General features: G+C 52.8%; 4 protein-coding genes across 9 annotated transcripts in view; all 4 read right to left on the minus strand.

The window, feature by feature from the left end:
* The window catches only part of Ifrd2 (interferon related developmental regulator 2), a 5,309-nt gene extending 3,079 nt beyond the window's left edge, over positions 1–2,230 (minus strand). Inside the window, exon 1 of the mRNA XM_010615487.3 lies at positions 2,043–2,230. Coding sequence (XP_010613789.1) covers positions 2,043–2,100 — 58 coding nt within the window. The 5' untranslated portion in view covers positions 2,101–2,230. The remainder of the gene's footprint in view (positions 1–2,042) is intronic.
* Positions 2,231–2,974: 744 nt separating this feature from the next.
* Positions 2,975–8,229, minus strand: Hyal3 (hyaluronidase 3). Its single transcript, XM_010615477.3, has 4 exons — positions 8,154–8,229; positions 4,101–5,011; positions 3,460–3,549; positions 2,975–3,339 (listed from the first exon to the last, which is right to left on the minus strand). The coding sequence occupies exons 2-4, from the start codon at positions 4,992–4,994 to the stop codon at positions 3,064–3,066; spliced, it is 1,260 nt and encodes a 419-aa protein (XP_010613779.1). The 5' UTR covers positions 4,995–5,011; positions 8,154–8,229; the 3' UTR covers positions 2,975–3,063.
* On the minus strand, positions 5,738–10,283 carry Naa80 (N-alpha-acetyltransferase 80, NatH catalytic subunit). Of its 5 annotated transcripts, XM_010615472.2 has the most exons (3): positions 8,283–8,323; positions 8,154–8,191; positions 5,738–6,889 (listed from the first exon to the last, which is right to left on the minus strand). In XM_010615472.2, exon 3 carries the CDS (start codon positions 6,873–6,875, stop codon positions 5,943–5,945), a length of 933 nt encoding a protein of 310 aa, XP_010613774.1. In that variant the 5' UTR covers positions 6,876–6,889; positions 8,154–8,191; positions 8,283–8,323; the 3' UTR covers positions 5,738–5,942. The 5 variants fall into 5 exon arrangements, with proteins under 5 accessions (XP_010613774.1, XP_010613777.1, XP_010613776.1 ...); XM_010615475.2 differs by lacking the exons at positions 8,154–8,191; positions 8,283–8,323 and adding an exon at positions 10,202–10,283; XM_010615474.2 differs by lacking the exons at positions 8,154–8,191; positions 8,283–8,323 and adding an exon at positions 8,555–8,635.
* Positions 7,785–12,919, minus strand: Hyal1 (hyaluronidase 1). Of its 2 annotated transcripts, XM_010615481.3 has the most exons (5): positions 12,734–12,918; positions 11,388–12,311; positions 10,202–10,291; positions 8,283–10,047; positions 7,785–8,191 (listed from the first exon to the last, which is right to left on the minus strand). In XM_010615481.3, the coding sequence occupies exons 1-4, from the start codon at positions 12,752–12,754 to the stop codon at positions 9,733–9,735; spliced, it is 1,350 nt and encodes a 449-aa protein (XP_010613783.1). In that variant the 5' UTR covers positions 12,755–12,918; the 3' UTR covers positions 7,785–8,191; positions 8,283–9,732. The 2 variants fall into 2 exon arrangements, with proteins under 2 accessions (XP_010613783.1, XP_010613786.1); XM_010615484.2 differs by lacking the exon at positions 7,785–8,191 and having other exon boundaries at positions 9,901–10,097; positions 12,734–12,919.
* Between the last annotated feature and the right edge of the window lie 404 nt (positions 12,920–13,323).

Below are 13,323 nucleotides of genomic sequence, written 5' to 3' on the forward strand. Positions count from 1 at the left end.
AAAAAAAAAAAAAAAAAAAAAAAAAAAAAGCTCTGGTTAAGGTACTTTGTGCCGGGGATTTGGCACACTGGTTCCACTGCCTGCCTTGCAAGAGCAAGGGCCTGAGTTCAATCCCCAGTACCACACACACGGGATTAGATATAGAGTTCGGTAGACCGGGATTCTAATCTCAACTCTACATTTTTCCCCCAAGCACTGGAAATCAAACCCAGGGCCTCATGCACACTAGGCAAGTACTCTACCACTTGGCTTCTTCCATCTCAGTCTCCACTTCATATTTTAACAGATGTAGAACTGGATCAGTTACACAGGCTTTAAGATCTCTCTTTATTTATTTATTTATTTATTTATTAATTATTATTATTATTATTATTATTAGGTTTAAATATAGCCCAGGCTGGCCTAGAATTTGTGGCAATCCTCTTGTCTCAGTCTTCCAAGTGCTGGGATTATCGGTGTGCACCATCAAGCCAAACTGAGGCCTTAGTTTCTCTATATACAGAGATCAAAAATACCTCTTTTAGGCTGGGCATGGTGGTGCACACCTGTAATCCCAGCACTTGGGAGGCTGAGGCAGGAGGATAGCTGTGAGTTCGAGATCAGCTTGAGCTACAAAGTGAGTTCCTGGTCAGTCTCAACTACATAGTGAGACCCTGTTTTTGTTTAAAAAAAAAAAAAAAAACAAAAAAAAAAACCAAAACTCTTTTAGGGGAAGCAGGTGAAAACAAGTGATTTATTATGTATGGCTTTACTTCAGGCCAACAAACTCATCAAGACACCTATCAGCCCTTGGGACAGAAGCCCAGTTCCCACTGGGTATGCTGGGTACCCCACATTTTAAGTATACTGTCTTCTGAGCTTCCTCTTTTCCATCCAAGGTCTTCAGCTCTGGGTGGATAGACACACTGGCTCCTTCTAACCCTGAAAGAGGCTCTGACCACGTGAGCTCCTGAAAACAGGTGAACTCAGGGAAGTTTCAGGGCAGTAAGGCTAGGCATTCTGGTGTATGGGTGCTGTCCAGGGCCACCGAGACTTTGGCAAGTGTGGCTACTGTGGTGAAGCCTTGACAGTTTCTCATCACCAGGCTGGCCTTACTTCTCTGGAACTACTTAAACTCCTTGCCTACAGGAAAAATTCTAGCCATCACAATGGCCACTGCTTATTTCTTTTTTACCACCCTACCTGCTAAAGTTGCCCAGCTTTCCCTTGCTTGGTCCAGTGTTGTGGTTCCTTCCAGTGCAGCTACCAGACTTTTATACAACATGTTCTTTGCATGGGGCTCTCTTCACCTTCTCAGGACTCGCCTGGTTGCCTCTCCCATGGGGTCTCCTAGGTTTCTGAGTGTGGGGCTGACACCACTCTGCGAATAGTTTCAGCCCTGGTATGCATTGCGTTGTCACTACCCTATTAAATGCTACTCTGCCCTCAGATCCTATTAGGAGGGTGGCCAGGTCAAAACTGTGCCTAGCTCTCATGCTATCCCCGCAGAGTAAACATGTGTGTTTACCGGGGAGGGGAAAAAAAAACAAACAGCCTCCTGGTTGAGACTGATAACAGAATCCCAAGACTGCCTCGGGCTCTAGGTTATTCATCTAATTTCCAAGTCCACAATCGCAAAGGCCCCAATTCTGTAGCTTCCAAATCGCACCTCTGTCGTTCTTCCAAGTAGGCCTGTGACAACTTCCCTGTCTAATCCATCCCAGGTCTTGGCAAGGGGACTGACTTCCTATTGTCCAGTGGGTTTTCCACTGTAATAGCAACTGGCGTAGAGGGGGAATGGGGAAACCTAAACCCGGAGGTGCTGGTAAGGCCACGCTTCTGGGTCTACGCTGCTTCCTTAAGTTTAGGAAGCTCAATAAGCAGAGGGCAATTTGCTCAAGTTGGGTGCGCACGTGGCCAATGCCTGCTAGGGCACGTGCTGACTACTGCAGTTTCACGAGACTGCGCCGGGGTGGTCGAGGGTGCGTTTTCCCGACCCTGGAAACTCGGGGACAAGGACCCCTGCTCACCGCTGAACAGCAGCCTGGCGCCCCCCGACTCACCTCCTCCACGGCGCTGGCCGCCCTTGCGGGGCGCGTTGCCCTTACGAGCGCGGGGCATGCCGGGACCTGAGCGTAGGGTTACAGGGGCGCAGGGTCAGGGACCCGGAGGACAAGGGCTCCAGGCCAGCGAAGCACTGATCAGTGCTCTGCGCTGAAACTTGGCAAGATGCAGGGAGCTACACGCCGTGCGCGCCACCATCTTCGTGAGGCGCCCCGCCCTGCCAAGCAGGTCGCCGGGAAGGCGAGTTCCCAGCCACTCTTCACTCGCGAAAACTATTATTCCCAGTGGGCTGCGCGCACAGATTAGGGGCTGGGGCTGGGCGCAGAGCACCAAGGGAACTGTAGTTCGCTTTTGGGACTCACAAAGCGTTGCCGCTCTGGTTTGAACTATGCACCCACAATGCTCTGCGTGTACTAACCCCTCCCTCACCCCAGGCGGTGCACAAACAACAGTTGTCAACTGAACAGTTGTTAGTTAACTCTCAAATTTCCTTAGGGTGAAGAAATATTCCGCAAGACCTGAGTCCAGGGTTCTTGCGGCAGGGCACTGGCACAGTGGGAAGAGTCTGGTGCTTAATAGAATAGGGGTAACACCCAACCTTCAGACAATGAAAGAAAAGGTGACTTTATGATGAAAACAAAGTACAGATAACAGCTTAATCCAGATGTTTTGGGGTTCTCGCTGCCCTTGGATGGGTCTCTTGTGACCTATGAATAAGGTGTAGGAACAAAGCCTTGGAATGGCAGTTTTTGAAGAGTCCGATGACTACAAGCCCCCCATCCCCCCTCTTTTCACCCTTAAAGAATACCAAGGCCCCTGATTTAGCTCAGTGGTTCCGCCACCTGCGTGGCAAGCGCAAGGTCCTGAGTTCGATCATCGGTACAAAAAAAAAAAAAAGCATATCAACAGAAGTAGAGTGTGTATTTGGGAAAGTTGACTGCAAGTTGAATAGAGCAGATAGTTCTTACAGGACCAGGAAAGTGGCAAGAGGCAAAGAAACAAGGGCAGAGACTTCTGACTTTATGCTGCTTCCTTAGGTCTGCCCCCAGGTCTGGGCTCCTGGCAGGTGGGACCAGCCCAGCCCTGGTAACAGCGGCAGCTAAAGGACTCCCAAGATCCAAGGCTACCATCTGGCTGCATGTGCAGAAAGGCTTCCCTTTGTCCTGGGTCTTGCCGGGCACAACGCCCATGACTATGGCACTGCTGGTGACTGCAGGCCATAGTTGCTCTGGTCACATTGATCACATAGGGTCCTAGAGTGCCCACCAGGTAGTCATGGAGATGCCAGCACTCCTCCTGAGAAGGAAGGAAAGGATGTGTCAAATGCTCTTACTCCATGGCCTTGATATGCCCTCTCCTCCACCTGCCTTGGGGCCCCAGGAATGTGATGTATGGAAGGCTGATGGAAATAATCACCTCAGAGCTGGAGAAACTCAGGTCCCCCCACAGAACCACGCCAGCTGCCCCTAGTGCTGCGCTCACACCAATGGTCTGTACCAGGTCATCCTGAAGGTGAAGAAGAGCTTAGTCAGAACTGGGCTTGTCAGGTCCATCTGGGTCCACCTCCATTGTCAAGAGACTCTCCAGTTCACTGCCCTGATCTGATTCTTTAGAGTTAGGCCCTTGGCACTGAACTTTTTTTGTTTGTTTGTTTGTTTTTTGAGACAGGGTCTCACTATGTAGTTGAGACTGACCTGGAACTCACTAGGTAGTCCAGGCTGGTCTCGAACTCACAGTGATCTTCCTGCCTCAGCCTCCCAAATGCTGGGATTACAGGCGTGTGCCACCACACCCAGCTGCACTGAACTTCTTAGTAGTTTCTCAGGCCTTTCAATCTGATTCCCTCAGACCAGGGTTGCCTTCAGACCATTACCCCTTGAGATCTTCCAGTGCAGAGCCATACCTCCCTTGTCTGATGCTCTAGGACAGGGCCTTCCCCTAAGAACCCTTAGATTAGGACCTCCCCCTCAAATTCCCTTGGGCAAGGACTTCTCCTTAGACTGTCCTAGGACAGGGCCATATCCAATTTAGACCCCTATATCTCCCCTTCTACTTACCCGGGATAGGAACTTCCTAGAGTGCCGGTGTGTGAGGCGGACATAAGCTAGGACAGGCAGAGGATGTGGGTACCTAGCGAGGGCCACACGGAAGGCCTCCTCCAGCCGGTGTTGCACAAAAGTCTGGTGGTAGGCAGGTGGCAGCCTGGGTGGGAGGTAGATGCTGGGAAAGAGAGCACTGGAGGCAGCCCAGAGCCAATGCAGTTGGGTGTTGCGGGCCAGGGTGGCTGCATGGCAGTGGCCTGTGTAATTTGAAGCCATACGGTGCCAGCCATTGCCACAGGCTGGGTATCGATAGAAACCCCAGAGCCCATAGGGCCGCAGTGCCTGGCCCAACTGCAGGGTGCTCTCCATCAGTGCACGGGCTGCCTGCTCAAATCCAGTATGGGCTTTGTGGAGCTGCTCCTGAAGGTCCAGATCAGGGAACACACGCTGTGCCCAAGCCCAGGAGGCTGCCTTGTAGGCTTTACGGCGACCCCAGTTTCCAGCCCAGAGTGGACACCACTCCTCCCAGTCCAGCACTGCCAGGCCAGCAAAGCTGGGTCCCAAGCTGTGGCGGATCTGGTGGGCAGCCTCTGCCAGGTGACGATCTAGAGGCACAGCCTGGGGGATGCCCCCATTGTGAACTGTGCCCCTGGGCCCAAGGTAGGGATAGAGGCCAAACTGGTTCTTGTAAAAGATGGTAACATTTTGGCCATGGAAATGCTGGCCATGGTTGGCTATGATTCCCAGGGCGCTGAGTGGTAGGTGCACATCAAAGCGAGCCTTACAGCGTGCTGAGGGTACATTCCACAGCACAGAGAAGGGGCGTTCAGGAACCTGTAGCAAGGACTGGCCACACCCCAGGCACAGGGTCACCCCCAGCACTAGGGCTGGGCCTAGCTGCATGGTCATGCCACTGAGATGGAAACCTGTAGGAGAGAGGGAATGAATTTAAGAGTCCATGGCCATACTGTCTACAGAGCAGGGAACGCTCCTCCAGCTCCTCCCCACAAGGATGGGGGGCTGGAGACAGCATAGCTCCCAAAGAGTCCCATAGGTCTCTCAGAGCAGTCATACACCAAACTAGCCTGGGCAGCTCCTCTCCAGGGTTGTCTGTCTCTGTCAAGGCACCAGGGTGTTTTCTGAGACCATCTCCATCCACGACTGTCACAAGCCTTTCTTTCTGCCACCTTGTTCCCTGCTCCAAGAACACTAAGTCTCACCTCCTTGTTTGCCTGGCTTATTTCCTACTCAGGACTAGGGTCTCTGCTGTGTCATCACCTCCCATAGGTTTCCTACATCCCCAGGGTGAGTGAGGGCACTTGGGCTCCTTAGGCCTCTGTACTTCCTTATCCCAAGACAGAACCTGCCACGGAATGCTTGTCTGTTCTCTTGGATGTGTACCCAATCTGTAATTCCCCACTGCCTATGCCCAATCCAAGGTCTGACATACAGAAGGTGCTTGGTGAATGGTAATGAGTAAATAGGGAAGGGAACTGCCACTCTGTTCCCTGAGCTTAGCAGGATGGGAGAGGTAGAAGACAAGCGTCACCCCATCAAAGGACCCAAGGCCAAATTGGACCTGGGGGCTTCTGCAGGGATGGGGACCTGAGAAGTGAGGGTGGGGGGTCAACAAATAAATTGTCACAACCATACCCATCAGAAGCTTTTATTCAGCCATACTGGTAGCTCTGAGCCAGAACTACAGGATCATCTCCTGGCTCCGCTGGTAGCCAGGAAACATGCCCAGACTAAAGCTGCACCAGGGGCTATAGGGGCTGAGGTATAGCCAGTGGGCTGAGGCTGGCACTGTCCTGGACAGTTCAATGACACAGGACAGTGCCTTGTCTGAGATGGCCCTTAGATGTCTTTTTCCATCCAGAATATGGGGCATCCCCTCAGGTCCTGGTATTGTGTCTCCAGCAGGTTCTGTGGAAATGGCCCTGCTGGAGGTGAGGGTAAGGTGGTCAGGGACTGGGGCAGAGGAGGGGGTGGTGGCAATGGGGGCCCCTTGGGGCTACTTGGGGCAGCAGCTTGGACAGTCAAGCTAGGAACCATGCAAGGTGGGTTGGAGGTGGGAGCCCTAGGTAAGGCACGGAGCAGGCTGGTGGGTAGCCGTTGGCTGCTGAAGACCAGACCCTGCACAGGCTCCCCCAGATGGTAGCCCAGGTGGGAATAGAAGTATAGCTGATCATGAGTGGTGAGGTGTAGCCGGCGAAAGCCCCGGACCCGAGCAAAGTCCTCCAGGCCCTCCATCAGGCGGCGGCCAAAACCACGGCCCCTTAGGGCTCGGGCTATCACCACTGTCTCTACCAAGAGGCTCTGGGGCCGGTCCAGTACCCGTGACAGGCGAGCATGGCCCACCACAATGGGGGCTGCTTCCGATCTTGGGTGGGGGTTCAGCAGCAGCAGGCATAGGGGGAAGGCATCTGAGGACTGGCCCAGGGAGTGCAGGCGGGAGGCACGACTGCGGGGCCACTGGTCATTGATGAGGTCAGCACAAGCATCCATAAGCTCAGGTCGGCAGTGCACAGGCTCCAAGGTCAACTCAGCTAGTCTGGGAGCTGGGGTGTCCTCTAGCTGGTGCTTGGAATCCAGGGTAAGCTCAGCTGGGCCAGGACTGAAGGTCCTGGAATCCAGGGTCAGTTCAGCTATCCTAGGGTTCAGGATCAGCTCTGGTTGGTGTGTGGGATCCAGGGTTGATGTGGTCAAGTTGAATCTCAGGGCCACCTCTCGCTGGTATACAAGATTCAGAGTCAGCTTAGCCAGGCTGGTACTCAGGATCAGCTCCATCCAGGGTGCAGGGTCTAGGGTAGGGGTCAGTTTGGTTGAGTCAGGGCTCTTGCCTACATATAGGATCCAGGCTCAGTTGAGTCAGACTGGGAACCAAGGTCACCTCCTATTAGGTTGCGGATGGCTCAGGGCCAGGCTGGAAGCTAAGGCCACAGTCTCCCGGCAGTGGCATCTTCTCATACTATACTGGCTGTCCTCCTGTGGATAACAGCCATGCTTGGTTGTGCCATGAGGACAGGGTTGGAACAGGGAAGGACTGTCAGTTGCAAAGGGGGCCATGCATTCTGGAACTAGACAGTGTTGGAGTGCACATTAACCTCATGGTACAGGTGGCCTGGAAAAGACTCATCCCCTACACCTGAGGACTCAGGTGGAGAACAGGACAGTTGGATCCAGGTATCCGGCCCCACAATGGAAGAAGGCTGAGGGTGATGGTGAGTGATGACAGCTGGGGCAGAACTCAGGCCTAGCCCACTCCAATCTGGTCCCTAGGACCTCACTTTGCCAGGACAGCCCACTTACTGATAGCCTTATTTCTAGCAGTCCTTTAGCAGGAGTAAACCATACACTGTACTTCCTGCTTGTACCCTCTAAGGTTCTCATCAGAGGAAATACTGCCCTCAGTTCTTCTGTCTCTTCCTTCTGCTGACATGCCAGCAATCCTTCACTTTCCAGTGTTTTCAACAACATGGGCCACACCATCTAGTTGATCCTGGGGCCCCCCTAACCCACCCACCAGGCTCAGTTTTACCTCCCTCTACTGCATTCCCAGCTTGGGGTAAAAAGTCTATGGACCCCTCTCCAACTCTTCCCAGTTTAGGACACTATGGGCATGGACTCAACTGTCCACACAGATGGAACCCTAGAAGCTGCAGCATAGGGCCTGGCCTACTGTTGCAGACTTGTTACTTCTGCAGGCCTAGTTCCTTTTGGGCTGAGTTTCATAGCCACCCTAGATGAGGACCACAGCTTCCTTCCTATATTCACAGAGGTATCTACCAACGGCCATCACGTTGGAAGCCCAGAACTTTTGTGCCCAAACCCTATTGCCTGCCCACCTTATTCTAGGTCCTGCTGACAGGAGGCTCCACATTGGAAAATTTCTTGCATTGGTTTGGCAGCTGGATTCCATCCCTCTACTCACCTGCTCCAGAGAGTGGTTCCTGGCTTCCCTTTCCCACTTCCCTAAGCTTGAGGACAACTCAGCAACAGTATTCAGTGACAGGTACCTCCTTCCCCTCGTGCCACATCCCTCTTACAGGGCTCCAAGCCTCTCACCTGCTTCAGTCGCCACCGCTGCAGCAGCACCCCATAGTCTGGAGGAAGGAAGACCCAAGATCCGCCTCTAAACCTGGAACCCCAGGCTCCCCCTGGGAGCTTAACCCCTTCAATGCCGACCCCACTCACTGTGGGAGATGCGAGGCTCGAGGTCCTCATAAAGTGGCCTGCCTGTTTCGGACGCCTTGGGTTCCTCATCCCTCCTAGTAGGAGGGCCGGTTCCGTGGAGGTCTCGGGGCTAGGGCCTTCAAAAGCCCGATTCTGTGGGTAGGTGTGGCTCAGCATGCTCTGGGAACCACAGACACAGTGGACGTGGGGGGTGGCAGGGCCTCTAGGAGACATCTGGTGCGGGGTGGGAGGTTATGGGTGGGTAGCGCGCGTGAGGCGGGAGCGGTACTGACATTTCAATGCAGACTCCGGGATGCTCGCGTCCTGGCTCCGTTCGGCTCAGGATCTCGCTGTCTTAGCCTCGCACACCTCAGGCCGCCCGCGCTGGCCCCCAGCGGCTCGGCGGACTCACTGCAGCTGGGCACCACGCTAGCGTCACGGCCCAGGCCCAGCCTGTGGGTCTGTGCGTCACAACACTAACCCAGCGCACAGGCAGTGTCTTTCTCGTGGCTGCTTCTACCTTCTAGCCTCGAGAGCCGAGCTGCGTTCCTCACAACCTGGCCCCTTGCAGTTCCGCTTCGGGATCCCTGAGTAACCGTTCTGCCTGCCACAATTTGGGGCCACCGAGGTCCAGCCCCAGGTCAGCGCGAGTCACGTGTCCGCTGGGCGCAGGCGGTGTCTTCCGCTGGGCTGACTCCGCCTTGCCCTGGCCCACTTCAGTCCCTTCTGTTGCTATAGGGTCTGGATTTTTGCTTGCCTCCAACGCCAATCCCTCCTGGAAACGACCCGAACAGGTGGGGCTTGGCCCTCCCCTCCCCCAAGCAGTTGCTTATTTTTCAGGCTGAGGTCAGATTTGGGTGGAAGAGACAATCGTTTTCTTTTGCCCTCTGGGCCCCAGAGCCGGCACAATCTAAGCGCTCAGTGAACAGCTCTCTAAGTAAATCATGACTACTTTATTAGCTGGATTGTGCGGGGCTGGTGCCTATCTGCTGATTCAGGGGACTGGTTACCACCAACACACAGTAGGTGTACAAGGCCTTTTCTATGGACCCAGACAGCCTTGGTTTGAATCTTAGCTTCTCTCTTTTCTTGCTGTGTGACCTAGGGCAAAAAGTACACTTCTTCCCGGTAGGTTCATCAGACTTACTGTGAAGAGTCAGTGAGTTAGCCCATTTAGCACTCTTAGCCCAAGGCTTGCACAGTTCAAAGACTGTCTCCAGAAGAACTGTCTATGACCCTGTCACATAGACATCTATGAACATGGGGTCTGTGGTGTCTGCCCCTGTTGCCTCCTTATGTAGCTGTCCTGGTCTGCGTGTTCATTTGTGTGCAAGGCATATGCCCATGATGGTGACTCAGTGTACTCCTGAATGTGACCATGATTTGAGTGACAGTGTCTGTATTTGAGGAAGCCATAGCCAGCCCAGAGTACATTAGGTGCTCATTGTGTGAACACTGGTGTGGCCAGTCATCACATGTCTGGCTGCCCACACAATGCTCCACGCCAGCCATGGTAGCAGTGACATCTGAACTTCATAGCCATCTGTGCCTGATCTTTAAGTGAGAGGGCACCTTTCAGGGACAGGGGCTTGCCACCAGGTGTAAACTGGATAGAGAAGCTGTCAGGGTTGAGGATGAGGAGGGCCTCAGGATGGCTGGGGCGACGGGCACAGCGGCCATGGCCGGAGCACAGTGCTTGACTGCAGAGAAGAGCCCCACTGGTCACATTCAGGATGAAAGGCCCCAATGTGGTATCCATATACTCCTTGATGGCCTGGCATGATTCCTGGGTGGGAAGGGGAGCATCAGGAACACCATGGCCATGCTTGGGTCCACCTAGGGCATTGAGACACTGCCATGCTGCCAGCCAGGTCTTTAGAGGTGGAAGGGTGGGCCCAGATTGCCCTAGTGAACTTGATGCCCCCAGCACCAAAGCTTACCTTGGAATTTGTATCCTCTGAGCTCACCCAGAACACCACTCCTGCTGCTCCCTGAGCTGCGCTCTCCCCTAGGGTGTGCTCCAGCTCCTCCTGGAAAAGGACAGTTCAGCTCTGTGGCAAACTGCTTTGACCTATGGGATGGGGCGAAACCCCACCTGAGCTTGCCTTGGTGGCCAGAGGCAAGCCTGTGATACCCCTATAGCATGTAAGTGCCACAAAGACTAGGAGTAAACAAACTAGAGTTTCCATTTGATGCAGCTATGCCTCTTGGTATCTTCTCAAAAGGATTAAAAGCATGATACCACAGCAATATATGCACATCCATGTTTAGAGCAGTACAGTTTGGTGCTCACTTTGGCAGCACATATACTATAGCAGTACAGTTTGTAATAGCTAAATCTTTTTATTTTTATTGTTGGTACTAGGGATCAAACTCAGGACCTTGTGACCTTGCACTTGCGCGGCAGGTGTAGTGCCACTGAGCTAAATCCCCAACCCTTGTAATAGCTAAATCTTGGTGACAGCCCAAGTGCCCATCAGCAGAAGAGTGAACAAAGAGGATGTGTATTTTTATGCAATGGAGTACTACTCTGCCATAAAGAAGAAGGGACTTCAGACCTTTATAGCTAAATGGATGGACCTTGAGACTATACTCTAAAGTGAAATAAATCAGACACACATGCTTAAATACCACATTGTTTCTCTGGTGTGCAAAACTGAAAGTGGAAATAAGGACTGAAATGTATAATGGATGTTGGGAAATGGGAAGAAAATGTTCAAATGGGAAAGGGAGGAGCGAAGGAGAAAAGGAAGGGACAAGAAAAAAGTAAAAACAGAAAAATGGAAACAAAGCTTCAGTACCTAGGGAAGGGAGGAGGCTTGGGGAGAAATGGGGTAAAAGAAAATAAACATTTATGTAAAAAAAATCATCAGGCTGGGATTTAGCTCAGTGGCATTGCACCTGCCTTGCAAGCACAAAGTCCTAAGTTCAATCCCTGGTACCAAAAACAAACAAACAACAACAACAACAAAAACGATCTGTACTTAGTGCAGAATTTAGCACAAGGTACATACTCAAAGAATGTGAGAATGCATGGATGAAATTTCCCCAAGACTATGTGGCCTCAGTTTTGGACTTAACTCCTAATAAGGCTGGCTGATGAGAAGGGTGGGGTCACAGACTTACCAGGGGCAGAAGATGATTTGTTGTGTCATAGAAGATCTGGACGTAGGGCAGCACTGGTAGACTGGTGTTCCTGGAGGTCCTAGCCACACGAAATGCCTCACCCACACGGTGTCGCACATACCTCTGCGTTATCCCTGTGCCTATCAAATCTGCAGGTATGTAGATACTGGGGTAGAGGGCTTGGCTCTGGTTCCACAGCCACCCTAGCTGGTCATTCTCAGGAGAGATGCCGAATGGGCACTGGCCTGTATAGTTTGGACTTTTAAAGTCATAGTTGTAGCAGTCGGGGAGGCCATAGAAGCCCCAGAGGCCACGAGGATGCAGTGTCTGTCCTAGCTGGAGAGTACCTGCCATCCAGGCCTTCGCAGCCTCCTGGAACTGCTCCTTGGCTACTGTCTTCACCCGACTTTCAGGCCAATCGGGGTGCTGTGCCTGAATCAGTGCCTGTGAGCGCTGCCGGTAAATATCTTTGGTGTCCCAGTTGAAGGCCCAGCGTGGACGCCATGCCTCCCAGTCAATGACCACCAGCCCTGAGAAGTCAGGTGCAGGCATGGCAGCTTGAATGTCATAGAATGCGTAGGCCAGGTGTTCACTTAGGCTGGCATTCTGTGGCAGGCCACCAAACACAGGTTCCCCAGTGGCTGTGTAGTAGGGGTAGGTGCCCAGCTTTGAGCTGTAGAAAATGGTCATATTAGGGCCAAGAAAGGTCTGCCCAGGGTTGGCTACCACATCAAAGACACTGATGTCCACATCCACACTGTACTTCTCCAGGCATTGCTGGGTGTCTGCATTCCAGACCGTGATGAAGGGTTGGTTGGGTACCACAGGAGCCCTGGAGCTTGGGGTCATGTCCAGCAAGGTCAGGAAGAGGGTACAAATTCGAAGCAGGTGGGCTGTGACGACACGGGGTGGGTGTGGGGAAACCTAGCCAGGGGAGGTACAGTTGAGAGCAGGTTCTGACCCCTGCTTAAGGCAGGTGGCCTGAACCCCTTTTTCATAAATCTATCTCTGCTTTAGTTAAACATTGACCTTCAGGGCTCAAGCAGAGCAGAAGCATGGGTCAGGGAGCATTACCACTGGAGGGAATATCTGAGTTGCCTCTGGGGCCAGGCCACTGCCGTCTGACTCTCATAAGCCTTCTCCTCCATAAGCTTGTCCACCCCACTCTTCCAAGGGTCAGGGCCATGATATCTGTTCTGCAAAGAGCTGATGGATGAAAGGACCCTTTCCCGTCTCTTCCTGAGAAATACTGGCAGCTACTGGAAGAAAGGATGTTCAGGGACCAAGAAGAGGTCAGCCCAGCCCTTCCATACACCCAACAGTTTGCCCCCCTTATCCCTGCTGACCTCTGGACTGAAGGGCCTCATCTTCCAAATTTCTTGCCCCAGGGGGTGGGAGCCCAGGGAGATTTTAGCCAGATTCAGTTCCACACAGTGCCCCAGCTGCTCCAGAAGATTCCGGAGGAACAGCAGCTGCTGGAAACTTTGAGCTTTTGTAGGCAGTCACAGGACTCAGTCCAGGGGCGGGCCTCTGTGGGGATGGGGCTGGACCAGAGGGGGCCCCTCCCACTGGGACAGCTTGAGGGCAGGGCTTTGTGGCCTGCCTGGAGCTGGCAGTTGGCCTGGGTGGTGGTTATAGAGGCAGCTGGGCAGGCAGGTCTGTGGTCCTGAAGTCGGGCCCGAGGATTATAATCTCAGAAAATGCACTTTCTCTTTGCTAATACAGGATGACATTGGCCTGCCCTAGGAACTCTAGTACTGGGGGTTCAACCAGTGAATGTTGAACTACCTCCCTAGCCCTTTTTATTTTTTATTTTGAGATAGTCTAAGTCACCAAATTGTCCAGGCTAGGCTTGAACTTGTGATCCTCCTGCCTCAATCTCTTGAGTAATTGGGACTATATACGTGTGCCACTGTACTTGTTAGAGTATTTTTAA

This window comes from Fukomys damarensis, unplaced genomic scaffold (assembly GCF_012274545.1).
Source record: "Fukomys damarensis isolate Sample0158 unplaced genomic scaffold, DMR_v1.0_HiC HiC_scaffold_37, whole genome shotgun sequence".
NCBI lineage: Eukaryota > Metazoa > Chordata > Mammalia > Rodentia > Bathyergidae > Fukomys > Fukomys damarensis.

Bases quoted from the DNA above. Each gene is read 5' to 3' on its own strand.
- Hyal1 (XM_010615481.3), bottom strand. From the start codon at position 12,754: ATGAGGCCCTTCAGTCCAGAG. The intron at 12,312-12,733 runs GTCAGCAGGGAT...TCCCCTGGCTAG, and splicing joins TGAGGCCCTTCAGTCCAGAG to GTTTCCCCACACCCACCCCG. The intron at 10,048-10,201 runs GTAAGCTTTGGT...CTTCCCACCCAG, and splicing joins CAGAGGATACAAATTCCAAG to GAATCATGCCAGGCCATCAA.
- Hyal3 (XM_010615477.3), bottom strand. From the start codon at position 4,994: ATGACCATGCAGCTAGGCCCAGCCCTAGTGCTGGGGGTGACCCTGTGC. The intron at 3,550-4,100 runs GTAAGTAGAAGG...CTTCACCTTCAG, and splicing joins CTAGGAAGTTCCTATCCCGG to GATGACCTGGTACAGACCAT. The intron at 3,340-3,459 runs GTGATTATTTCC...CTTCCTTCTCAG, and splicing joins TGAGTTTCTCCAGCTCTGAG to GAGGAGTGCTGGCATCTCCA.
- Naa80 (XM_010615475.2), bottom strand. From the start codon at position 6,875: ATGGAGCTGATCCTGAGTACCAGCCTGGCTAAGCTGACTCTGAATCTT.